Below are 27,769 nucleotides of genomic sequence, written 5' to 3' on the forward strand. Positions count from 1 at the left end.
GGGCGTGCTTGGCTCTGCGTCACCAACCCCTTTCGGCCGAGCCCCCCCGGCCAAGCAGCCAGGGAAGCCGAGCCGGGCGTGGAACATCGGCGCGGGAGGCAGGAGACAATCGGGCGACCGGAGCAGCAACACTGCCGCCGTCACCGCCACGCCCGGCCCGGATTCCCTGGCTGTTTGGCCAGGGAGGCTTGGCCGAAAGGGGCTGGAGACGCAGAGCCGAGCAAGCCCCTTCCTCCCCGAAAGCCGGCCTTTTTGTCTGGGAGGGAAGATGACGCGCCGGCGGCACGGGCGAGGGGTGGGAGGCAAATCTCTGTGTCTCCAGCCGATGTTCCCTGCCACGCCCAGCTCGGCTTCCCTGGCTGCTTGGCCGGCGGGGCTCAGAGGAAAGGGGCTGGAGACGCAGAGATTTGCCTCCCACCCCTCGCCCGTGCCGCCGGCGCGTCATCTTCCCTCCCAGACAAAAAGGTCGGCTTTCGGGGAGGAAGGGGCGTGCTTGGCTCTGCGTCTCCAGCCCCTTTCGGCCAAACCTCCCTGGCCAAACAGCCAGGGAATCCGGGCCGGGCGTGGCGGTGAGGGGCTGGAGACGCAGAGCCGAGCACGCCCCTTCCTCCCCGAAAGCCGGCCTTTTTGTCTGGGAGGGAAGATGACGCGCCGGCGGCACGGGCGAGGGGTGGGAGGCAAATCTCTGCATCTCCAGCCAATGTTCCCTGCCACGCCCAGCTCGGCTTCCCTGGCTGCTTGGCCGGCGGGGCTCGGAGGAAAGGGGCTGGAGACACAGAGATTTGCCTCCCACCCCTCCCCCATGCCGCCGGCGCGTCATCTTCCCTCCCAGACAAAAAGGCCAGCTTTCGGGGAGGAAGGGGCGTGCTCGGCTCTGCGTCTCCAGCCCCTTTCGGCCAAGCCTCCCTGGCCAAACAGCCAGGGAATCCGGGCCGGGCGTGGCGGTGAGGGGCTGAAGACGCAGAGCCGAGCACTCCCCTTCCTCCCCGAAAGCCGGCCTTTTTGTCTGGGAGGGAAGATGACGCACCGGCAGCAAGGGCGAGGGGTGGGAGGCAAATCTCTGCGTCTCCAGCCAATGTTCCCTGCCACGCCCAGCTTGGCTTCCTTGGCTGCTTGGCCGGCGGGGCTCGGAGGAAAGGGGCTGGAGACGCAGAGATTTGCCTCCCACCCCTCGCCCGTGCCCCCGGCGCCTCATCTTCCGCAGGCCGTAGTTTGGGAGCCGCTGATGTAGACTATAAAGAGAGTAGGTCCTAGGACACTGCCTTGGGGAATACCACTGTTAACTGGAGCAGGATTAGATGTGGCATTACCTATTTTGACCACCTGTTGTCTGTTTGACAGGAACGCTGATATCCAATTGTGCAGTGGTCCTGAGATGCCATAAGATTTTAGTTTCATAAGAAGTTTGTCGCGAACTACTGAATCAAAGGCTTTGCAAAAGTCTATGTAGATTGCATCAATTGATTTACCCTGGTCAATTTGGGTAGTCTGTATGTTTTTGCAGTGTAAAAGTTGCAGGTTGCAGGATAATTTTTTTCTGAAACCAAATTGTTTGTTGGAAAGTAGGCTATTTGTTTCAAGGTGGCGTGTAATGGATTGATTAATGATGGATTCCATGACTTTGCAAGTGACGCAGGTCAAGGAGATTGATCTATAATTTTCAACATTGCTAGGATCCCCCTTTTTGAAAATAGGGATGATTGTGGCTAGAGACCAGAGTTTAGGTAAGGAGCTAGTTGTAGAAGATATTTTGAAAATTATGCTTAGGGGTTCAGCCAGAGTTGAGGAGAGTTTTTTAAGAAGTATGCACATAGTCCGTCAGGTCCAATAGATAGAGATGGTTTTAGGTTGTGCAGTGATTTCTTAACTTTTTCCTTCGGTAAAGTCGATTTGTGTTAGATCATTGAAGTTAGTTGGGGTGAGACTAGGAAATGCTTGTCTTTAATTGTTTCATCAATATATCAATATACTTTAGTCCAATCTCACCCTGGGAAAGAGAGACTGGAGTCGCTTTAATATTAGAGAGGTTGGTGAAAGAAACAATGTTGAATTCAGGTGCCTTTCAGTGTTATAACTGGAAAGGGGGTGAAGTTTCTGTGCACACGTGTTGTGTCTCTCTTTTCATTCTGCAGGCAGAGACGGGGGCAGGTCTAGGCTAATCATTGATAGAAATGAATAGGGAAACACTGGAAATTTGCATGCTACCGTAGAAGGAGGCTGCTCAGAAGCATTTAGCAATTTTGCATAATTATACAAACCCCTCTCCCTTCTGTCCTCTTTCTTTCCCTTCTCTTCTCTTCTCTTCTCTCTCTCTCTCTCACACACACACGCACACACACACACGGCAGAGTCTGGCACTCGGACCATGCAGGGAGAGCGCAGGGAGAGCAGCTTCTCCCGTCCTTCCCAGAAAGCGTTTCTGCTGCTTGGCTGCTCGGGAGCGTGTGCAGGAGGAGCATTCCCCAAAAGCCTTTTATTGCAGCTGAGTATTTGCCCTCTGAGCGTGCCTGCTTTCCTTCTCCACCTGGGGGTCCTCCCCCCCCCCCACTGCTCCTCCGCGTTGCTGTCCTCAAAGGCTGATCAGAGCACACTAACTTCCACCCCCGGCGCTGGAAATTAAGCCTTGTGTTTTCTCTGGTGAAGCTGCCATTTTGATCACTAACTTTACTATCTCCCCCTTTGTTCTGATTGGCGGTTGGATCAATCTCCTGGAATACCGCCAATCAGCTGTCTGTTGCCACCAATTGCGGCTATTACCGCTGTCCCGCCAACTCCCTTCCCCCTCCTAAGGTGCGGCATTCAGTGTATAGGATGCACCCAGTTTTTGACCCTCTTTTGGGGGTAAAAAGATGCGTCTTATACACCAAAAATACACTATATAGTTTACGTATGGAATGAGTGCTGCATGGTTTTAATATTGGGTTTTTAAATGTTTTTTAATATTAGATTTGTTTACATTTGTTTACATTATTATTTTGTTGTGAGCCGCTCCGAGTCCATGGAGAGGGACGGTATACAAATCTAATAAATTATTATTATTACTATTACTATTATTATTATTATTATCATCATCATCATCATTATTATTGTTGTTATTATTGTTGTTGTTATTATTATTGTTGTTGTTGTTGTATAAGAATCTATGAAACCAGATATGTAGATTGATGATATCAGGAATCTTAGTGATAGCAAAAAATTTTGATTTGATAAAAATAGTAGATCGTGGACACCTTTACCTCTGAGTCAGGTCTAACAATGTGTCAAAACCAGTTATAAATGAGATGGCAGACAAAAAATTTCTAATATAGCAATTACAGATTTGAAGGATTACGCTATTTAAGTATTGCCCAGGAAAAGTTTTAGATTTTCTGCATCAAGTGAAGCTTTTACATTTTTAAATATTAAAGAGCAGAGCAGAGCCTGTAAATATTTGATAAGATTGTTTTTATGGGGCTTCAAAAATATTTTAATATGCTTTAATTTTATTTTGTGATCTGAGGTGGTTTCCTGTTCAAATATCAGTCAGATCTCAACCAATTTAGCTTTTCTGAGATCAGTTCAGCTGATCACATGCTAAATTTGTTTAGAGGAAGTCAATATATTTTAAATCTGTTGTCAGCCATCCTAAGTCTGCAGAGAAGGACAGCATAGAAATTTAATAAATAAATAATAAATTAAAAAATGACATCCCATGAACATGATTATCTACAATATTAATGATTACTTTTAGCTTTTTGAATTTGTAAGAAGCTGAAATTGAACACAATGATATAATTTGGTATCATATTACAATTCTGTACTGTATCCATTTTTGTGTTAGGTTATGCAGAAGAGACAGCAGGTGGTTATTTTTCTGTTCTTTTTTCTGTTTCAGGTGGGTATGAACCCCCACTAACAAATGTCTTCACTATGCAGTGGTTCCTGACCCTGTTTGCTACATGCCTTCCTAACCATACAGTTTTAAAAATTTGGGATTCTGTATTCTTTGAGGGGTCAGAAATTATACTGAGAGTAGCACTGGCTATATGGGCAAAACTAGAAGAGTAAGTATGTTTTCACTTTATATCTAAAAATTAACCATTGATAAATTTTGTTGGAAAGCTCTTTGAAATGTTATTTAAGTACTGAAAATTATTATTATGTGCTTTCATTTTCCCCTTGTAGCATAAGATTTTGTTTTGTTTCAATTTCTCTGTTTCACCATACCAATACAATTCCCTCTTTCAATGAAATTATGTTCGCTTGCTCATGGAAAAGCCTGTTGTTGAGTTGGGGCCTGAAGTTGAATTATTCTGCTCAGTGACTGTAGTACTGGATCGTAAGTGATGCTTTACTAGATACACAAGATACTGTGGTGTCTACATTAAAATGATGATCATGATTTGTTTTTATATGCCACCTCTTCTACCAGAATCAAGATGGAATACATACACCGTTTCCCTGAAAATAAGTCCTATCCCTAAAATAAGACCTAGCATGTTTTTATGCCTGTGCCTAATATAAGCCCTAACCTCAAAATAAGCTCTGCTTAAGACCCTGAACAGCTGCCCACCCTTTCTGCCATGAGGCAAGGGGTGGTGGTGAAGCTGTCCCATATTCCCCGCACCAGCTTATGTCAGGGCCTCCTCAGCCAGGCCATCTATTTATTTGTCAAACATGTATAGGATAGTAGTTTGTATAAACATAACATAAATAAAAAGTAATAATAAATAAAGGGCAATAGGACAGTAGAACAGGGACAATAGAAACAATGGTACGCTTATGGACGCCCCTTATAGACCTCTTAGAAATGGGGAGATGTCAACTGTAGACAATCTAACATTAACGTTTTTGGGGTTTGGAAGGAAACCACAGAGTCAAGTACTGCATTCCAGGCATTGATCACTCTATTGATCGCTCTATGTCATATTTTCTACAGTCGATTTTAGAGTGGTTTATATTACGTTTGAATCTATTACGTGCTCGTGTATTGCTGTGCTTGAAAGTGAGGTAGTCATTAACAGGAATGACATTTTGGTATATGATTTTATGAACTACAGTTAGATCAGATCAAGGCAATGTAGTTGTATATTGTCTAATTGCAGTATTTTAAATCTGGTGGAACAAGGTATTTTGTTCCGAGTGGAGGAGTGAAGGATTCTTCTTGTGAAATATTTCTGGACTCTCTTGATTGTATTAATGTCTCATATGCAATGTGGGTTCCAGACTGGGGAGCTGTATTCTAGAATTTATCTAACAAATGGTTTATATGCTCTGGTTACCAGTGCAATGTTGCCAGAGAAGAAGCTATATAAGGTTAGATTAACAACTCTTACTGCTTTTGGGGCAATGTTGTTACTGTGGGCTCTAACACTTAGGTCGTTGGGTACTCCAAAGACTTTGAGGGTGAGAGTCGTCTACAAATTTGTTTCCTTCAAGTTTGTATTTTGTATTCTGATTCTTTTTGCTAATGTGTAAGGCAGAGCATTTGTTGGTTGATATTTGATGTTGCCAATTGTTTGACAATTCAGCTACATGGTCAAGGTCCTTTTGAAGGGTAGCACCATTGTCAGTGATATTAAATGGTTTAACATCATCAGCAAAAAGATCACAGTTGCTTATAATGTGATCACAAAGATCGTTTATGTAGAGTATGAAGAGTATTGGTCCTAAATCACTGTTGACAGGAGCAGGATTAGATATGTTACTTCCTATTTTGACCATTTGTTGTCTGTTAGACAGAAATGCTGTTATCTAATCATATAGTGGCCAGAGATGCCATAGGATTTTAGTTTCAGAAGTAGTTTGTCATGAACTACTGAATCAAAGGCTTTACAAAAGTCAATGAAGATTGTGTCTATTGTTTGACCTTGATCAAGTTGTGTGGGCCATGTTTTTGCAGTGTAAGAGTTGCAGATTACAGGATAATTTTTTTAAAACCAAATCGTTTGTTGGAAAGTAGGTTATTAGTTTCTAAGTGGAGTTTAATGGATTGATTTATGATTGATTCCATGACTGTGCAAGTGACACAACCCAAAGAGATTGGTCTGTAATTTTCAACGTTAAATGCAAGTCCCACTGGTCAGTTAGGGATTCTTTCAGACTGTAGTGCAAGCAATAAATTAACAAAATCTTCTATTTATTCCTAATTCCAAACCAAGATGCTCATGCTGAAACATACAGTTTTGTCCAGTAGTGGGATTCATTTCTTAACAACTAGTTTTGTGGGTGTGGTTTATTTGAGGGCATGGCTATCTGGCCTGGGGGTAGCTACATGCAAAGGACTAAGAGGGCTGGGAAAAAATGAATATGATGGTCCTCACACTTACAACCAGTCCTCGCATGTATGCACATTGTAGCATTCTTAACTGTGTCACTCATTTCACAACTGTGATGCTTCTCTTCAGGATAGGATGCAAAACTTGACAGGATAGGATGCAAAACTTAAAATGTCAGGACAGTTGTAATTGAGAGGACTGGTCAAAAATAACTTTTTCAGCCCTCTGAGTAGTTCCTATGTGCGCTTCTCCTTGCCTGTCCTGTTGTGACTGTGTGGATGCTGCAATAGTTGTAAGCATGAAAAATTGTCATAACTCAGTTTTTTCAGTGCCATTCTAACTTTGAATGGTTAGTAAATGAACTGTTGTAAATCAAGGGTTATCTGTACAGAAATACAAAAAGCTTCTTTGCTTGCAAAAGGTTTCTCTAAATACCAATCATTAGTTTAGAAATACCTGCAAGATGGAATTACAAATCAGGCAGGGTGCCAGAGCACCTTGAGGAATTAAAATAGTCAAAATGCAATGATAATTATCAGCGGCCCACTCTTGCTCATAAAGTGAAACTCTTTAGCAGAGAAGTCGGTTAAGCTCTCCAGAAAGAGCACAACCAGGAGAAGCAATCCTTTGATGAGGGGTTCCCAAACTTGGCAAGTTTAAGACTTGTGAACTTTAACTCCAAGAATTAAAGCTATGCTGGCTGGAGAATTTTGGAGTTAAAGTCCACAAGCCTTTAAGTTGCCAAGTTTGAAGACCTCTGTCTTAGATTCATTTGCACCACTTAAAGATACTAGCTGGTCTCACTCACTTCTTAAGATATCCTATGGAAATATTCCAGATTTAAGGAAAGATCACATGATCCCCAGAAAGACAGTAAAAAGAAAATCAGTGCCAAGCTTGCATCCTTCCTCTTGGAAGTATACGCCAAAAGGACAGTGCCAAGAACCATTAAAGCAGATAGAAAAAAGCACTTGATGTAAGCCTAAATAGAATGAAGCAAAGGAGCAAACACAGAAGCTTGTTAAACCAATTAACAAAACAAATAGACACAGGAACTAACCAGCTTTCTGAAGCTGCTTCTTTTCAGGAACAGAGAATAACATTTTCCTTCCAAACAAAGCTGAATGGGGAATATTATCCCATCAATAAAGACAGGATTAAACATCACCAAACACAGAAAAACTTCATCAGAAACCAGTTTTAGACCAAAAGCCAGAAGGATATGTAAACTTGTGTTTGAATGTCAATCTTTTTAGCTAGTCAAGAAGCCTTGCTGGAGGATTGCGCATGTGTCACAGTTTTTTCTAGATGCACCCACCTTGAGCTCCAATGTGATAAACTAAAGAAAGGGGAAAATTATCCTTCAAAACAACATAAATCCTTCTTGAAGAAAAGCAGAGGCGTAGAGCATTCACAGAAGTTCAAAGAGAATCTAAGATTTGCGGTTTTAAGGGAATACGGACCTTCTTTCGCTATCACGAAGTCAGTACAATAAATCTTAATAAAATGGCTGAAGGGGCTGACCCTAGCCTCGGGAAAATTGAAACGAAACTTGATCAACTGCTTCAAATTTTTACTGGCTTTGAACAAAGAGTTCTGAGAGTGGAATCTGTATTGGAAAATCTTTCCTTAGATATTAAAACAGTTAAAAAAGGAGCAGATGTGTCAGCTGAAAAAATTCAGAAATTAGAGCATCAAGTTAAAAGTCAGGATGAGATTTGTAAACAATTGAATTACAGAATTGCCAATTTGGAAGACCGTCAAGGGAGAAGGAATTTATGTCTGCGTGGTTTTAGACCAGATTTTGCTCCAGGCTTGAAATTAGCTGAAGCAATCCTTGGTTGGATGAAAGTGCAGGGTACCCAGGTTGTTTTTGATGACATTTTCCATGTCCATTGGGGTGTCCTACGCAGAAACCGGGAGAGGCAAAGAGACATTGTTATGGCCTTGGTCAGTGAGAAAAAAGCTGATATTATCTACAAGTATTTGAAAAGTTGTGCTGGCCTTAAGCAAGATGGAAATGAGATAAGAGTTCTTAGAGATCTCTCCTGGGAAACTTTGAGAGCGAGAGCTGCCTTACGCCCAATTTCAAGCCGTCCATATCAAAGCGGAAAAAAGTTTACCTGGGATTTTCCAGCTGCCATTTTGGTGTTCCAAGAAAATAAGATGTTTAGAGCACGATCACTGGAGGAGGGAAAGGCACTATTGAATCAACTGCGTATTGAGTTTGGAGAAAGTGAAGCACAAGGAGTAGAAGGAGGGAGAGCGGAGCAGTTGGAGAGCCAAAAGGAGCAGAAGGAGGAGAAGGAGGAGAAGATTATTTCAGTGGTCGCAGTATCCCAGACGAGGAGGAAGGCAAAGGGAGGAGCAGCTGAAGGAGTTAATGGGGCAGGTGAAGGCCATCAGAAGGGAGCAGAGAAAAACAAGAGCCCAGCGTGAGAAGAAAGTGTAGAAGTGATCATTTGAAACTGATTATGTTGTCCCCCCTTGGAGATGTTTCTGGAATTTAGTGTTAATTTTGATTCTTGCTGGGGGGAGAAGGGAAAAAGGTAAAAGAAGTAAAAAAGTAAAAGAAGGTATTATTCAAATGTATAAGAGAGGGTGGGAGGGGAATTTTTCTCTCTAATTATATTAAAAAGTGGTTGCAAGTGGAGCTTAGCAGCATGGGAACACAATCAGGAGAAGTGCCTCATGACTGGACAAAGGGTTTTCTGGTCCTCCCTCTTTTTGGTAGGGGGAGCATGGGGGGAGGCACTTTGGGGGGGGTGAGTTGGGTGAGGAAAGGAAAAATAAGTAAACCAAGAGCAAAACAGGAGGGGAAAAGGGTTATTCTTGTATATTATGAGTGAGTGTACTATAATGGTTTTAAATGTGAATAGTTTGGGATCAGATTTGAAACATTACAAGATATTGAGGATGGCTAAGCAAAACAAGGTGGATATTATGATTTTGACAGAAACACATAAAAGATGGGGAGGAAGGGATAAATTGGTTAATGATAGAAATTGGAATCTCGTATATGAGCTGTCTAAAGGAATCTTGAGGAATGCAAAATAGTAGAGGTACGGTGATTCATATTCATCAGAGGGTTTTATTTGAAGAGGTTGGAGTTCAGAAAGATAGAGAAGGGAGGTGGTTGTTTGTTAAAGGGAAAATTAATCAAAAGAAATTGACACTGGTGGCAATTTATGCCCCAAATGCGAAAACAAAACAATTTATAATAAATACAAAGAGGAAGTTGGATAACTTTATGGAGGGCACAACGCTTTTGGCAGGAGATTTCAATATGCAATTAACAAATGGGATCGGAAATAGTAGGATGTTGCATTTAAATAGACTTAATATGGTGGATCTCCATGCAGATATGCCAAATAGAGGTACTTACTATTCAGCGAGATTCAATTCAATTTATTAGATTTGTATGCTTCCCCTCTCTGAAGACTTGGGGCGTCTCACAACAATAATAAAAACAATATTCCAGCGAAAACAAATCTAATATTAAAAAGCATATAAAACCCTATCATATTTTTAAAAAGCAAACAACATGTACATACCCAAACATAAATATAAAAAAGCCTTGAGTAATTTACAAAAGACAAAGAGTGTGGGGGCAGTTCTAATCTCCGGGTGGAGTTGATTCCAGAGGGCCGGGGCTGCCACAGAGAAGGCTCTTCCCCTGGGCCCGCCAAACGACATTGTTTGGTTGAGGGGACCTGGAGAAGGCCAACTCTGTGGGACCTTATCAGTCGCTGGGATTCGTGCGGTAGCAGGCGGTTCCGGAGGTACTCTGGTCCAATGCCATGCAGGGCTTTAAAGGTCATAACCAACACTTTGAATTGTGACCAGAAACTGATCGGCAGCCAATGCAGGCCACGGAGTGTTGTAGAAACGTGGTCGAATCTAGGAAACCCCACGATGGCTCTCGTGGCCACGTTCTGCACGATATGAAGTTTCTGAACACTTTTCAGAGGTAGCCCCATGTAGAGAGCATTGCAGTAATCAAACCTCGGGGTGATGAGAGCATGAGCGATTGTGAGCAGTGACTCCCTGTCCAAATAGGGCCGCAACTGGTACACCAGGCGGACCTGGGCAAACGCCCTCCTCGCCACAGCCGAAAGATGATGTTCCAATGTCAGCTGTGGATCAAGGAGGACGCCCAAGTTGCGAACCCTCTCTGAGGGGGTTAATAGTTCCCCCCCCAGAGTAATGGATGGACAGATGGAATTGTCCTTGGGAGGCAAGACCCACAGCCACTCCATCTTGTCTGGGTTGAGTTTGAGTTTGTTGACACCCATCCAGGCCCCAACAGCCTCCAGGCACCGGCACATCACTTCCACTGCTTCGTTAACTGGACACGGGGTGGAGATATATAACTGGGTATCATCGGCATATTGATGATACCTCACCCCATGCCCTTGGATGATCTCACCCAGCGATTTCATGTAGATATTAAATAGCAGGGGGGGGAGGACCGACCCCTGAGGCACCCCACAAGGGAGAGACCTAGAGATTGATCTCTGACCCCCCAGTAACACCGACTGCGATCGACCGGAGAGGTAGGAGGAGAACCACTGGAGAACAGTGCCTCCCATTCTCAACCCCTCCAGCCGGCGCAGAAGGATACCATGGTCGATGGTATTGAAAGCCGCTGAGAGGTCAAGAACCACCAGGACAGAGGACAAGCCCCTGTCCCGTGCCCGCCAGAGATCATCCATCAACACGACCAAAGAGTTTCCGTGCTGTAGCCAGGCCTGAATCCAGACTGTTGAGGGCCTATGTAATCGGCTTCTTCCAAGGACTGCTGGAGTTGGAGCGCCACCACCTTCTCAACAACCTTCCCCATAAAGGGAAGGTTGGAGACTGGACGGTAGTTATTAAGCACGGCTGGGTCCAGGGAAGGCTTCTTGAGGAGGGGGCGCACAAGTGCCTCCTTATAAGGAGCCGGAAAGGACCCCCTCCCCAAGGAGGCATTGACAATCTCCTGGACCCAGTTCCGTGTCACCAACCAAGGGGACACGGATCCAGTAGACAGGTGGCGGAACTCACAGCTCCAATGGCCTTGTCCACTTCATCAGATGTCACCAAGTCAAACTCCTCCCAGACAGATGGACAAAGACATTTAGCCCCAGTCACCTCGACTGACTCGTTGTCAGCCGATACTGCTATACAATTGGAGTCGAGGTCCGCCCGGATCCGAGCGACTTTATCAGCGAAAAACGAGTTAAATTCCTCGGCACTACCCTGCAAGGACTCCCCAACTCCCCCCTGATTTAGAAGGGAGTGGGTCACCCTAAACAGAGTGGCCGGGCGGGATTCCGTTGATGCAATCAAGGCAGCATGGTATGTGCATCTTGCCACCTTGAGCGCCACTTTGTAGGTCTTAATAAAAGCTCTTACAAGGGTTCGATCGGATTCAGACTTACTCTTCCTCCATCGTTTCTCTAGATGTCTCTTCTGGTGTTTCAACTCCCGGAGCTCCTCGTTGAACCATGGAGCTCTACGGGGTCTAGTGCCACAAAGAGGTTGCAATGGCGCAATTTGGTCAAGAGCCTCTGCTGCCGCCTTGTTCCAGGCCTCAGCGAGAGACTCTGCCGAGCTGTGGACGAGTGAATCTGGTAAAACCCCAAGCGCCCTCTGAAAGCCCTCAGGGTCCATCAGGCATCTGGGGCGGAACCTCCTAATCGGTTCCGCCTCCCTGCGGGGAGAGGATTGGAGCCAGGAAATCAAGCCATAGCAGAAAATGGTCTGACCATGACAAAGCAATGCTTCTAAGCCCCTTAGTCTCAGACCATTACTCAATTGCTCCGAGAGAAATACCATGTCGGGTGTCTGCCCCCCCTCGTGACTCAGACCCTGAACTACTTGAGTCAGGTCCATGGCTGTCATGGTGGCCATGAACTCCTGTCCCAGTCCAGAGGAACCACCAGAGGAGTGACGGCAGGTTGAAGTCCCCCAGGACGATAAGTCCGGGGAACTCCACCGCCAACCCAGCCACCTCCTCGAGCAGCACAGGCAGGGCTATTGACACGCAGCTGGGAGGCAGGTACATGAGTAACAAGCCCACCTGAACCCCTAAGTCCAACTTCACAAGGAGCAACTCACAACCCGCAATCTCAGGGGCAGCGAGTCTACGCAGGCGAAGGTCTTCAGTGGCTACAATAGCCACTCCTCCCCCCCCTTCCCTGGGGTCGAGGCTGATGCCATATCTGAAACCCAGCTGGGCATATTTCTGAGAGAGGGATTCCTCCCTCTGGGCCCAGCCAGGTTTCAGTCACACATGCTAGATCGGCCTCCTCATCCAGGATCAGATCCCGGATGAGGAGAGCTTTATTTACGACTGATCTGGCATTGAGTAGCAGCAACTTGAGCCCAGGGCCCAGATTGCACTCGTCACCAGGACCCCGGGTTGAGCTCACGGGGTCGGAACAAGGGATCGCTTTTAGGCAGCGATCTCTTTTTCCTCCAGAATGGCTCGCCCCGTGGCTCCCGCCATATCTACCTCTCCCCAGCATGACCAGAATGTTCTGGCCCTCTGTCACACTGGAGATACATATCCCCATCCCTCCTGTCTCTCTACCACCAGGTAGGCTAAATTCCACATTCATACTATCTCTATTATTTCCATACATATCATCCCACCCAGCCCACTCATTCGTATCATAACAATTACATCACCCACTCTAATCATCCATCGTTTAAAAAAACCCATAAATTAGTTAAAATTTAGTTCTAGAAAAATTAATAACAACCCTTAATATTTAGTACTAGCAATATCAAAAACCCTTAATTCCTTAAAATAGAGTAAATATAAGATGTAAATACTAAATATAAATATGATAATAAACTATAAAATACAAAAAATACAAAAATATAAATAGGATCAAATACATTATGTTAACAAGCTAATTAATAAGTGTAAATGCATCATTTCAATTTGGGTCATCCCAGTAGCAATGTCCATAAGAACAACTGGATCGCCAGTTCACATGCAAGGGGACAATCAATTCTTCCAGGGGTGTAAGGAAGAGAGAGTCCACCCTTATAGGAGTCCATGGGGGGGGGGGTCATGGATGATATTAATAAGTTCTAATGAGGCATGAGTAAGGCTCTCTATCCCAGATCTTCTTGTGATAGAGTCTATGGAAACTTCTAGAGGTCCTCCCTCACCAGTTAAAGTGCCGGTTGCAATAAATGTAAACAACATCATCCAGACAAGGTAGTCCACATAGAAAGGTCTCTGCAGTTAATCGGGGTTCCGCAGACAAAAGGAGAGCAATAGTTAGAGAATACTGGAAGGTCTCACTCACTTGGTCTCTCTCCTTGGTATGATCTTGCCAGAAATCACAAGCTGCCTTTAAGTCCAAGGAGCCAAGGTGCAGACAGATTTGCTTCTTGGTGTTATAGCGGTCCCAACAAGATCTCCAACAATTCTGGCTGCTTCTCTGATGAGAGTCACACTGTTCCCGACGCCCAGAAAAATTCCACGGCATCCACAGCGTGTTCAACATCTCCAGGCTCCCAGAGTAATTTCTGCCAGTTGCTGCTACTCTGATTGTTCTCTGTAGCAAAAAAGACTTCACATGGCGATGGGATTTAAACTCCAGTCGCCCTCTCTGTTCAGATCTAATTCGAACGTGCTGTTAATTACTGTTAGTTTTACACATTTGCCACCTCCCATTCGCTCTCACTCTCTCACAGCTTCTCTCACAGCTGGTGTTTCTGGAAACTCCGGTCTCACTCTCCTCAGCTCATGTAAATGTTGGGAAAATAGTAAGCGAAGAAGATAAACAAATATTGAATGCAGAAATTACACAAAATGAAATTGCTAGAGTAATTAAAGGGTTAAAAGAAGCCAAAGCACCGGGCCCGGATGGGTTTACAGGAGAATTTTATAAAACTTATATGAATTAACTGTTGCCACATTTGGGGAAATTGTTTAATAATATATTGTTAACTCATGATATCCCGCAGACATGGAAGCTTTCAGAGATTGTTACCATCCCGAAGATTGATCAAGATTTAAGAGAGCCTGGGTACTACCGTCCTATTAGTTTGGCGAACCAAGATTATAAAATATTTATGAAGATATTGGCAAACAGACTCAAAAATATTTTACCAAAAATAATTGAAGATGGTCAGTATGGATTTGTGAAGGGTAGGAAGATAAGTGAACCAATTAGAAATGTAATAAATGTGATGCACCATGCTACCGTTACTAAAAGGAAATTGGGAATTTTGAAATTAGGCGTTTATAAAGCTTTTGATAAAGTTAACCATAGCTATTTATACAAACTATGTAAGGAATTAAATATGGGGGGACAAATTTTGTGAAATTATAAAAGAGATTTATAAAGGGAATGAAGCATATATAAGGGTGAACGGACAAAGAACGCAGAGTATTAAAATACAAAATGGCACCAAGCAGGGATGTCCTTTATCTCCAATGTTATATGTAATAGCAATAGAGACTTTAGCTAATAAGATAAGACAAGATAATACTTGGGTAGGATATAAAATAGGGGAATTAGAAATGAAATTAAACCTATTTGCAGATGATGCAATTATATTGACCCAGACCCTGATGGAGATGATTAAAGGGATAAGAAATAGTTTAAACAGGAATCGGGATTGTCAGTCAATATGGAAAAATCAGAAATTATGTGTTTAAATACAGGTCCGAGAGAGCAGATAGAAATTAGGAAGGAATCAGGGTTGAAGTTAGGATTAAAGAAAATTAAATATTTGGGAATTTGGTTATTGAGAAACCCAGTAAAAATCGAGGAGGTGAATTATAGATTAATATGGAGGAAACTGTTGAAACAGAAAGAAAAAAAGCTAAGGAGAATCTCTAAAATAAGAGCCTTGAAAATGATAGTTCCCCAAATGATGTACCTGTTTCAGGTATTGCCAGGGGGTCTATTAGCATCCAAGTTTAGAGAGTGGGATAAAAAACTTAGTTACTGGATTGAAGAAGATAAGAGACCAAGAATAAGGAAAAAGTGGTTAATAGCGAATGAAAAAGAGGGTGGATAGGGAATTCCTTGTTTGGAGTTGTATAGGGAAGCATTTCAAATTGAAGGATTAATAGAGCTGCAATTATTCAAAAATAAATGGGTGAAAATGGAAAAACAGATAAACGGGATAAAGAATAGAAAATTAATTTTTAAAAAAATATTTTTTTATTATTTTTCGTTAGACATACAAAGACAAACAACATTCAACATTCAAGGAGCTACCATTGCTCCGCTTATCATAGAAGTCCAACTAATACAAAAAAAATGTCTAACTATAATCAGATCGATTCAGAAATATAACACTCACACTCTATATTCTTATTAAATTTAACTCTATTGTTTATAGTTTATGGTTTCTATAACTTTAATTAATTTTTTTATCTATAAAATATGAAATACTTAAACTAATTATACTATATAAAAATAATACTTTAATATTAGTAACATTATAAAAATACTCTGTATTTTTATTATTTTTAAACTATTACGTTCTGTCTATTACTATCATGTTATTTAATTAATTAATTAATATTCACTTATTTAATATAACTAAAAATATTCTTCCATCTATACATACAATTAACTTTCTAATTGATAAATTCAAATAAAAAATTCTTACTTATATAATTTTACCACTATTTTTAAGATTCCACCATTTATATACTTTATCCCATATTTTATAAAATTCTGTTTCAGCTTGGTTATTCAAACGTTTTGTCATCATGTCTATTTCTGCACATTCTATAATTTTTAAAAATACATCTTTTGGTATTTCCTTTTCTTTCTATTTCTGTGCAAATGTAATTCTTGCCGCAACTAATATACCGTATATACTCGAGTATAAGCCGAGTTTTTTAGCCCCAAAAATGGGCTGAAAAACACAGCCTCGGCTTATACTCGGGTCATTGACAAAGTCACCACACGAGGGCGCCATTGCTTGAGCCAGAGCGAGGAGGCACCAGCTTTTGTCCCTTCTCGCACGCCGTAGTTCCTCTCCCTAACTCAAGCAAAGAAGGCAGCCATTTGCTCCAACCGAGGGGAAAAAAGCAATGGTGAGTAACTATTCCATGCTCTCTCTGCATTGCCCTTAGTCGGATTAAAAAGGCCCCCTGCTGTCAGATTCTCCTCCCCCTCCTTTGAAAGGATTTAAACTGTTTAAAAAATGGTATTTTGTGGTAGTTGCTGTCCTTGCTTGGATAGGATCTAATAATGTGTTATGAGGCAGAGCTAGACAGGAATTCTTTTTCTATCTGTCTATCTTTCTATCTATCTATTTTTCTATCTATCTATTTTTCTATCTATCTATCTATCTATCTGTATCTATTTCTTTCTATCTATCTATCTATCTATCTATCTATCTATTTTTCTATCTGTCTGTCTGTCTATCTATCTTTCTATCTATATCTATCTGTCTATCTATCTATCTATCTATCTATCTATCTGTATCTATTTCTATCTATCTATTTTTCTATCTAACTATTTTTCTTTCTATCTATCTATCTATCTGTATCTATTTCTATCTATCTATCTATCTATCTATTTTTCTATCTGTCTGTCTATCTATCTTTCTATCTATCTATATCTATCTATCTATCTATCTGTATCTATTTCTATCTATCTATTTTTCTATCTAACTATTTTTCTTTCTATCTATCTATCTATCTGTATCTATTTCTATCTATCTATCTATCTATCTATCTATCTATCTATTTTTCTGTCTGTCTGTCTGTCTATCTATCTTTCTATCTATATCTATCTATCTATCTATCTATCTATCTATCTATCTATCTATTTGGTTTTCTATGCTGATAACCTCACAGCAGCTAATGCTGAAGCTCTTCTTTGGATACACTTATTTATTTGTTTGTTTGTTTGTTTGTTTATTTAATTGGATTTGTATGCAATCCCTCTCCAAGGACTCAGGGTGGCTCACAGCATATATAAAAAACAGAACAATAATGTAAATCCAATTAATGATGAGAAGGAATCCAGTTTTGAAGGATTTTAACTCTTAGGTTTTAGCTTTGTTCCTGATCGAGCTACTTTTTTTACTTTTTAATTTATTGTTAATATTGTTAATTTGTTTACCCTCTTTTAAATTTACAGAGCTAGTTTACTGGTTTTCTTTAAAATAAATATTCTAAAACATGTCTCAATTAATGTAATTTTATTGTTTTCCATTTTTATAAGTTACCAGTAGCCACTGCATTTTCTAACCTCGGCTTATACTCGGGTCAATACGTTTTCCCAGTTTTTGTGGCAAAAATTGGTGCCTCGGCTTATACTCGGGTCGGCTTATACTCGAGTATATACGGTATGTATTATTAAATAATAAATTTATTTTTTATACTTCGTATTTGAAATACCCAGTAGGAAAAATTCGGGAGATTTTTTTATCTTCTCCTTTGTTATTTCATTTATCCATTTCTCTACTTTATTCCAATATTTATTGGCTTCAGAACATGTCCACCATGCGTGGAAATATGTGCCAGTTTCTTTTTTACATTTCCAACAAACAGGTGAAGCAATAGGAAACATTTTGGAAATCCTATATGATGGAAGGTGCCATCTATAAAGCATCTTGATTTGATTTTCTTTGAAAGAAATTGATTTTGTTATTTTCCAATTATACATCCATATCTTTTCCCATGTTTCTAAATTTATCTCTTTGCCAAAATTTTTGCACCAGCTGATCATATTGTCTTTCAGTATCCAACCTATCGTTCTATGATTTATTAAATATTTATATACATTTCCAATTAACTTCACTTGATTTTGAAGTAATAATTTACTTAATACATTATTTTCTTTTCTAAAAATATAAATTTTAATATCCATTTGATATCTGGAACTAATCTGTATATATTGCCACCAATCCAAATCAATACCTAATTCTTGTAATTCTTGTTTTGTTCTTAATTTTAATTGATTATCCAATAAGTCCCTGTATTTCCAAATCTTTCCTTCTTTTATGAAATTCGGGTGGGAAATGGCTTCAATAGGTGAAATCCATTCTGGCATTACTAAAAAATTATTTTTCTTTATTTCATTCCATACATCAATCAATGCTTTCCTAATAATATTGTTTTTAAAATATGAGTGTGTTTTTAACTTTTCATACCATATAAAAGCATGCCAGCCCAACATTAAGTCATGACCTTCTAAGTTAAGCAACCTTTGATTTTCTAAAGTCAACCACTCTTTTATCCATGTTAGGGCGGTGGCTTGGTAATATAATTTCCAATTTGGGAGGCCAAGGCCTCCTCTTTCTTTGCAATCTTCTAGTGAATTTTTATTTATTCTTGGTTTCTTACCTTGCCATATAAATTTTTTTGTTATCCTATTTAGTTCTACAAAAAATTTCGGTCCAGGATTAATTGGGATAACTTGAAAAAGAAATAAAATTTTGGGGAGAAAATTCATTTTAATTGTAGAAATTCTTCCCACTAGTGATAATTGTAAATTACTCCATACTTCCAAATCTTTTTTGCTCTGGCCTAATAATTTTAAATAATTATCATTTTTTAAGGATATGGCTTTGGAAGTCATCCATATACCTAAATATTTCACCTTTTTTGTAATTTTCATATTTGATAGATCTTCTAAATGTTTTCTCTGTGTCTTTGTCATAATCTTTGTTAGTATCTGTGCCTTTTCTTTGTTTATTTTCAATCCTGCAACGTTCCCATATTCTTCAATTAAGTTTATTAACCTTGAGATTGATGCTGTAGGGTCTTCTAAAATAAAGACCACATCATCGGTAAACGCTTGTACTTTATAGGTCTCTTTTTTAATCTTCAATCCTTTTATTTCCCTAACAGCTCTTATTTTTATCAACAGTGCTTCTAATGTTAAAATAAATAATAATGGCAATATTGGACAACCTTGTCTTACTACTCGTTGTATTGCTACTTTTTCTGTCTGCTCACTATTTATTATAATTCTAGCTGATTGTTCAGAATATATGGCATCTATTATGTTAAAAAATTTTGTTCCAACCTGTTGTGGTTCCGTCTGAGGCCCCTCCGGGAACGGCTGACGTTCTGTCGGTTTCCAGCTCAGAGGGAGAGGCTGAGGAACAGGAGGTGCAGACAGACGAGGAGGAGGTATCCCAGGCTGAAGAAGAGGGAGGACAGCCAGAGTCCCACCAGGGGGAGCTCTCCCCAGCAAGCAGCCTGGATTCCTTAGAGGAAAGTGCACAAGCCATAATTGATCTGCGACAACGAAGAGCTACTCAGAGACGGAATCAATTGGCTAAATACTTTCAGCATTAAAGTGGCAACAGCTGGGTTTGGGTGTGGTGCTCTTGGGAAAGGCTAAAAGGCAGACCCACCCTTCCTGGCTTGTGGAGTTTTATCTTTGAGAGTCGTGGGACCTGACTGTGAACTTTGGCGTCTTGGAATCCTGGTTTGTGCCTTTGACTATTGAAACCTTGGGGGGGGGGGGGCAGCAAGAAGCTTGCTGTATTGTCTGGACATCAAGACCCTGCTGTACCGTATTATATCCTGTCTGTTGGGAAGAACAGGTTTTCCTCTGTGCTTATTTTTTCCAGTTATAAAATACTTTTGGCTTTTACCAGAGTGTCTGGCTGTTTTTTCCAGTTGGTGTTGAGGTCTGGGGGAACCCAGACAGAACACAACCTCCATCTTATTTTGTTGTATTTTCATAAAATTCCAATCTACGTTATCAAATGCTTTTTTCGCATCTAAAAATATAAGTGACATTTGTTTTTCTGGATGCTGTTCATAGTATTCTAATGTATTTACTATTGTTCTTAAATTATTTTTAATTTGTCTTCTTGGTAAAAATCCATTTTGGTCACTATGTATCATATCATTTATAATGCTTTTAAACCTATTAGCAAAAATTGATATAAAAATTTTATAGTCTACATTTAACAATGAAATTGGTCTGTAATTCTCAGCTTTTTCTTTTTCGTGCCTGCTTTATGTATTAAAGTTATTAAAGTTTCTGACCATGTTATAGGTAATTTACCTTCTGCCATTATATGGTTATATATCTCCAAAATATTTGAAAAAAGTATTTCTATATCTAACTTATAGAATTCTGCTCGTATCGCATCTGGGCCCATCGCTTTATTGTTTTTCTGATTCTTTATAGATTGTCTTAATTCCATTTCTGTAATAGGTTTATTTAATCTTTGCCGTGGTATTTCGGTTAACACTGGTAAGTCTATATCTCTCAAATATTCAAAAATTAAATCCTCGTTTATTTCTTCTCTCTTATATATTTGTCTATAAAATTCTACTGCTATTCCCTTTTTTTCCTCTGTTCTGTGTTTTATTTTACCTTTAGAGTCCATCAAAATTTTAATAATCTTATTTTCCCTCTCTTTTCTAAGTTTATATGGCAACCAACTTCCTGGTTTATTCGCGTATTCAAAATATTCTTGTTTTGCTCTCTTTATCTTTTCTACTATTGTTTCTTGTTCTATCAATCTCAATTTATGTTTTATTAATTCTCTCTGATTTTTAGCTTTATCGTCATTATCCTCTTTTTGCATTACCAATTCTAATTTTTTCAGTTCTTCTTCTAATTTTTGATAATATATTTTCTTTTCTTTATTTTTTTTTGCTATAAAAGAAATTGTTAACCCACGTATATATGCCTTTGTTTTGTCCCATAGGTTTTGGGGGGTAGTATCACTGTTTTTATTTATTTTTAAAAAGATCTCTAATTCTTTCTCTATCCATTTTCTATACTCTAGATCTTTTATTATATTTCCATTCATTGACCAATTATTTATTTTCCTTTTACCTTTCCAGTGTATAAGTAAAGGATTATGGTCAGCCCAGGTATTTGTCTCTATTTCTATTTCACTGATTTGTTCCAATATATGTACTGGGGCCCAAGCCATGTCAAGCCTGGACCAAGTCTTGTGTGGGTTAGAATAAAAAGTATATTGTTTATCTTTTAAATGGTATTCTCGCCATATATCTTTTAATAATAATTCTGTACACATTTTCCAAAATGTCACGGGCAAAATTACCTTTTTTTCCCTTTCCTTTTCTTTTCCCGGTATAGTCCATTTGGTCATCTGAGATTGCATTAAAATCTCCTATTATTATCATATTTTCAATTGATAATTCATTTATTTTTTCATGTAAATCTTTATAAAATTGTTTTTGGTTGTCATTTGGGGCATAAATTGAGACAATTACAAGAGGTTTTGTTTCTAAGTCTAGTTGTACCATTAAAATCCTTCCCTCGCTATCACTGTATATTTGTTTAGATTCAATTAATTCATCTATGTACATAGCCACTCCCCTTTTCTTTTGATTTGCCAAACTAGTATATAACTTCCCTAGTTTTGAATTGTTGAGAAGACTTATTTTTGATTTTTTAAAGTGAACTTCTTGTAAAATATTTATCTGCGCTTTTTGCTTCTTAAGTTTGGTTAATATTTGATTTCTTTTCTTTGGATTGTTCAATCCGTTTACATTAACTGAAAAGATTTTCAAATCATGTGTCATCTTTATTTGTAGTATCTTTTAGGGTTTTTTGGTTCTCGAAGTCTCCTTTCTAAGACCAGTTCTTGTGAAGCCCGTAGTTGTTTCTTCTTCACTTCCTGAATTTCTCCCCCCTTTCCACCAGTGGCCCCCATCATGTCATCTCTACTCTTGAGTTCAATTTGGAGTTGATCAGTCCTGTCCAATCTGCTTTGTGCGAGAAAGGATTTTGCTTGTTCCACACTTTCTATCTTCACTTTCGTTGCTTGCCAGGTTAGAATTAGGCCTTCTGGTACCAACCATCTGAAAACAATATTCTTTTTGATTAAAATACTTGTAAGAAAGTAATATTCTCTTCTGCTTTCTCTTACCCTTTTAAGAACTTGTTTCAAAATAGTGATTTCTTTTCCATTACGTTGAAAAATCTGATTTCTTGTCTGTCTCAGTATATCATCTTTGATTATTCTTCTTGCAAACTTAATGTGTACTTCTCTTAATGTGTACTTCTCTTGGTAAATTGTGGCGTCTTACGTATCCAGTTTGGACTCTGTAAACTTTGTCTATTTCTCTTATCAGTTCTGCTGGATCTGCTTGTAAGATTTCTCCTATTACTTCCGCCATTTTTGCCGATAAATCTTCATCTCTTTCTTCTTCAATATTTTGAAATCTCAGGCCATGTGATGCAGATTGGAGTTCAAGGTTGGTTATTGCTATGTCGAAACCTCTGCAGGCTTCATAGTTGTGATCTTCATATTCTTCTACCTTTTGTCCCATAACTTGAATTTTTTCTTCTGTTGCTTTTATTCTTTTTTCACTCTCTTGCAAATTTTGTTGTATGACTTTCATATTCCCATCCATTTCAGTCATGCTCCCTTTTACTTCTGCTATTTCAGTTTTGAGTTCGCCAATTTCTTTTTTGATATCGTTTTTCATCTCTTTCATCTCTTGCTTCATTTCTTCCAAGTACTTTTTCACTTCTTCTTTATTAGTTTCAAGTTGAGTTTTTGTCTGAGTTTGTGTCTTCTGCATAAAATCTTGGATGCCTGCTAATGCATCTTGAATAGACTGAAGATTTAGCTCTGCAGGTAACTTTTCTTTTTCTTTTTCTTTCTCCTTAGCCAACATTGTAGTTATTGTCCATTGTTGTAATGGAGATGATGTTGGAGAAACTTTAGGTGTAGGAGTTGGAGTGGCTGTTTGTTTTCAAGTTGTTGTTGTTGTCACCAAAGTCACACTTTGTGCCCTGTATGAACCTTTCATATCTCTAAAGCTTTAAACCTTATTATACAGTTCTTAAAACAATCACTTATTGTCTATGGTTAGTAATTAAATTTTGATTATAATGTCTACTACAAAATATATAGGATTAAAAATGGAAATATAAATAATATCAATTTAACTTAGTTAACAATATGGAAGTAAAAAGGGAGAGAGGAAAAAGATGAGAAAAAGGCAAAAGGTAGAAAGGAAGAACAGAAAGAAAAATAAATAAATAAATAATAATAATTAAAAAGAGAAAAAAAGGTTAATAATAGTAAGATTTTGCTGGTGCTAAAACAAAAAGAAAGAAGGGATATTTTAAAAAAGAAAGGAAGATCAATCTCTCAAATACCAAATCCTAAAGTTATAAAGGGGGACCAGGCAAAGAAGGGGAAAAAAATAATATTTCTAGCACATATTGTATTTCTAATTTAATTAATAAAGAAAAGAAGGAGAAAGTAAAGAAAAAAATTCAAGAATAATAAAAAAAACTATGAAGTTATTTAATCTCAAAAATATATGCATAATTTTTTTAAAAAAATAGGAGATATAAAAATATATTTTAACCAATATTACTGGAGAAAAAGTAGAGGATAAAAAAAGAAAACAAAAATTGTCAAAATACCAATGAGAGGTGAAAAGGGTTGCTTAAGAAAAAAATGTTTTAATGTCAATGTCCAAAAATGAAAATTCCAAATCAATATCAAGTGTAGCATTTGTAAAGTTTGAATTTCAATAAAAATAAGTCTATTTCTTTCTTCTTGGAAAAGGAAAAAGGAAATCCTTACGCCTCTGGTGTCGGAAAGATAAAATAGTCCCTGTTTTTTTCTCTTAAAAACTTTAAAATTAAGTCCAGATAAAATTTAAAAAATATATATAGTAAAATTAAGATTCAAAAATTCAAGCCTATCAAAAATTCATTAAAAACAATTTATGGGTCGTTATTCAATTCATTTATTCAGTTCATTTATTCATTCTGCAGTTCATCTAAATAGTCATTCTAAATAATCCAATCTATGTGTTCTTCCAATTTATTTATCAATATAAAAGCCAACACCTAATTAGATATAATAAAACAATATAAAAAGAGATATAAAAATTGCTGTGATTCTTGTTCTTTTTTTTAAACACAGTCAGGCTTAACAAAACCATGTACTGTAGTTCCAGCCGTCTTCTTCTTTCAGAAATGGATATCACTTTCAATTCTTCACTTTGTTTATGTTTCGCCGTTAGCTTTAAGATATTATTTCTCTTTTATAGATTTAGAAACAATACCAAAGGATTACCTTTTTATTCTTTCTTTCTGTCGATCTGCCTCTTTGAAGACTTCTCTGTGGCTCTTAGACTCCCTTCGTGTGACAGCTGCTATGGCCGCGCCCGGACAGCCGTCTGGATGCGGTTCTCCATCGTCGTAGCCGCAGGGTTGTCCCTACCCCCTGGGGCAGCGGCGATCCACTCCGGGGGCTCCAGGAGACCCCCTGTTCTGCATCGGGCTCTCCAAGCCCCAACAGAGTGCAAATCGCGCCCTATGGTGTGGAAAAGGACGCCGTGAAGACGGAGCAATGTCTTCGGGTGTCTGACACAACTGAGCTCACCTGGAAGTCGAGAATTAATTTTTATAACGTGGAATAGGAACAACTTAGATAAATTAATAGGTCCCATGAAAGGGACTATGGAAATTTTGAAAAAATGGCAGGGGAAAATAGGATTATATAAATCAAAACTGTCATTGCTATATGTAATAAATAGAGATAATGAAACAAATTTAAATATGATTATAGAAGAGTTGAAGGGAAGAGGGATAATTAAGATAGAACAGTTATATGAGAAGGATGGGAGGCCAAGTAGAAATCATATAGAATGGTGGTTGGGTAAGGGAAGATGGCTACAAACAAATGCAATATGTAAATATCTGAATGAAAGTGAGAATAAAGAAGCACTATTTAAGGAGGAGATAGAGTTAGAGAAAATAATAAGAGAAAAAGTGAGGGTACCAAGGCACAGGCCAGTAATATATATAAGATGTTAGTGCAGTCAGACGGTGATGTGATCCAAGGATTGACTAAATGGTGGCAAAATAAGATACAAGTAGAGGCACAAGAGATGAAAAATATAGTAGAGAATATAAGGAAAACTAAGAATACAAGAGTTAGGGAAATGAGAAGAAAAATATTACATAAGTGGTATTATACACCCGTTCAACTTGCATAATTTTAACAGAATGTTAAGGGTATTTGTTGGCATGGGTGCCAAGATAAAGGAGTGTTTATGCATATGTTTTGGGAATACCCAGTAGTGCAGAATTTTTGGCAAAAAGTGCAAAATGATATTAATAGGATGCTAAATATAAGATGGATAATTACTAAGGAAATGGCAGTATTAGTCAAAAGTAATGAGAGGGGAGAATTTAGAGAAATAAAACAAGCAGCGATAGAAAGCGCTCAGGCGGTAATAGTCTTGGGTTGGAAGGATGTGACAAAATGGACAATGCAAAATTGGTACCGGTACATGGTGGACCACATTCAATTTGAGATCATGGACAAAAGGATGAATTTGGTTAATGAAACTGACTTGCGACAACTGATAGGACGATGGGACAAGGTAAGACGATACATGGCGAGTAGAATCCGAGACTACAGCTACAAGAAATAAATTGGAATCACTTTATAATATGTAAATAGATATTTTGCTCTTGAGTTAAAATGGTTTATACAAGAAACACCCCGGATTGGTGGTGGGGTACGAAGGCTTGTCTGGTAATGGGCACAATCATTGAGCACTTGTTATATGTTGTGTGTGTGTTTTATATTATAAAAATCAATAAAAATATTTTAAAAAAGAAGCCTTGCTGGATGTCACTCATCTTGGTTCCTTATCATTAAAAGTAAGTCTAGTCATACTGTCAATAATGTAGTAAGGTTTAAGGAGAGGCAGTTTCTGTAAGCAGTGCAATAAATATTAGGCTATAGAAACAACACCAGGATGTTGTTGTTTGTCCATCGTATTCGAGGAGGACCTTGACATCTAATGGATTGTGGGCTGTACATGATGTGTCCGCAGGTGGCTGGTAAGTCCTATACGGGCATGAAATGTTCTGCCCTATATTGGGTAGACATGTGGGCACCATTGTCACAGCATTTGCATTTGCAGACCTGGCTTTGTGGAGTGCTTGCTTCTCTACTGCTCTGAATGTTCTTTTGGCTTCAGATGTCTGGCAGCCTTGGTGGATCAGCAACAGCCATGTTGGTCGATCTTGTGCCATGGTTTCCCAGGAGGTGGTGTCGATATCAAGGGACTTTCAATATATCTTTGTAACACTTCCTTTGTCCCCTATGCAATCACTTTCCTTTAGACAGCTCACCCTAGAGGAGCTGTTTAGGGATGAGATGGTCTGGCATCTTAGCAACATGGCCTGCCCAGCATATCTGGGCTTTCATCAGCAGGGTGGGAATTGATGGCAGGCCTGCTCTGGAGAGGACATCAGGCACCCTATCCTGCCACTGGATCCTTAGAATTCTACAGAGACAGGTCACGTGGAAGTGGTTCAATTCCCTAGCATGTCTCCCGTATGCAGTCCAAGTCTCACTGATATACAACAGGGTAGTTAGCACTATTGCTCGGTAGGCTTTGAGCTTTGTAGCAAGGCTTATTCCATGTTGGTGCCACACATTGGTCATTAGTCTGCCAAATGCAGAGCTTGCCTTGGCGATTCTGCAGTTGACTTCAATGTCAAAAGTCAGTGCATGGGAGAGGGTGCTGCCAAGGTATGTAAATTGGTCCACTGCTTGTAGCTTTTGTCCCTTTACTGTGATGGTGGGCTCTTGGTATTTGGCTTTCAAAGCTGACTGATGAATCACTTCAGTCTTCTTTATGTTGATAAGGAGACCAAAGTTGTCACATGCTGCTGCAAAATTATCCACATTTCCTGCTCTGATCCACCATATAGGGCACAGTCATCAGCAAAGAGGAGATCATGTGGCACAATCTCCTTTATCTTGGTGACAGCCTGGAGTCTTTGCAGGTTGAACAGTTTTCCATTGGTCCTGTATCTCAGGCTAACTCCCAGGGAACTCTTCGGGAAGGCATCTGACAGCATGGCTGAAAACATTTTGCTGAACAAGGTCGGTGCCAATACGCACCCTTGCTTGACACCATTTGTGACCGAAAAGGCCTTCTCTATTGTTCAGTACACGGGCCATCATGCCATCATGAAATTGATGTACCATCAGGATGAATTTATCAGGGCACCCAAATTTTGACATGATGTGCCACATTACATTACATTACATTACATTACAGAAAGTTGTAATTCCTTACAGGATTAACCCTGTAAAGTGGGGAAAAATGAGATTTCTTCTAACAACATGTTCTGTGACCTGCTTAGAAAGTTAACAACCGGTTCTAGACAATCTGTTAGAGCCTGTAGAATCCCACCTCAGGTTTTGTCACAGTTGTTAAGGTAGATACTGTTTTCATGAATCACAGCTACATCACATTTTCTCCTTCAGTTGATTTATAGTTCAGAATATCCAGCCGAAACAGATGTGGCTCATATCAACATACTTGCTTCTTTAAATAGGTATCTGTTTCACAGGCCAATGTAGTTTCTCACCTACAGTCAAATCATAGATGGTTTCTGCTTTATAGGACTGATCTGACACTACTGAGGCTAAAGTTCAGGTTGTTTGAAGGGCTGATCTCTCTAATAGTTGATTGCTGGTAAAGACTTCCAGAAGGGATAAAAGCTATTAAATGGTTAATTTCTCTT

General features: G+C 39.4%; 1 protein-coding gene across 5 annotated transcripts in view; it reads left to right on the top strand.

The window, feature by feature from the left end:
* Positions 1 to 27,769, top strand: part of TBC1D30 (TBC1 domain family member 30) — a 156,020-nt gene that overhangs the window by 112,248 nt on the left and 16,003 nt on the right. For all 5 annotated transcript variants that reach the window (XM_070755627.1, XM_070755629.1, XM_070755630.1 and 2 more), the window contains one exon: positions 3,875 to 4,043. In XM_070755627.1, coding sequence (XP_070611728.1) covers positions 3,875 to 4,043 — 169 coding nt within the window. The remainder of the gene's footprint in view (positions 1 to 3,874; positions 4,044 to 27,769) is intronic.

Source organism: Erythrolamprus reginae, chromosome 6 (assembly GCF_031021105.1).
Source record: "Erythrolamprus reginae isolate rEryReg1 chromosome 6, rEryReg1.hap1, whole genome shotgun sequence".
NCBI lineage: Eukaryota > Metazoa > Chordata > Lepidosauria > Squamata > Dipsadidae > Erythrolamprus > Erythrolamprus reginae.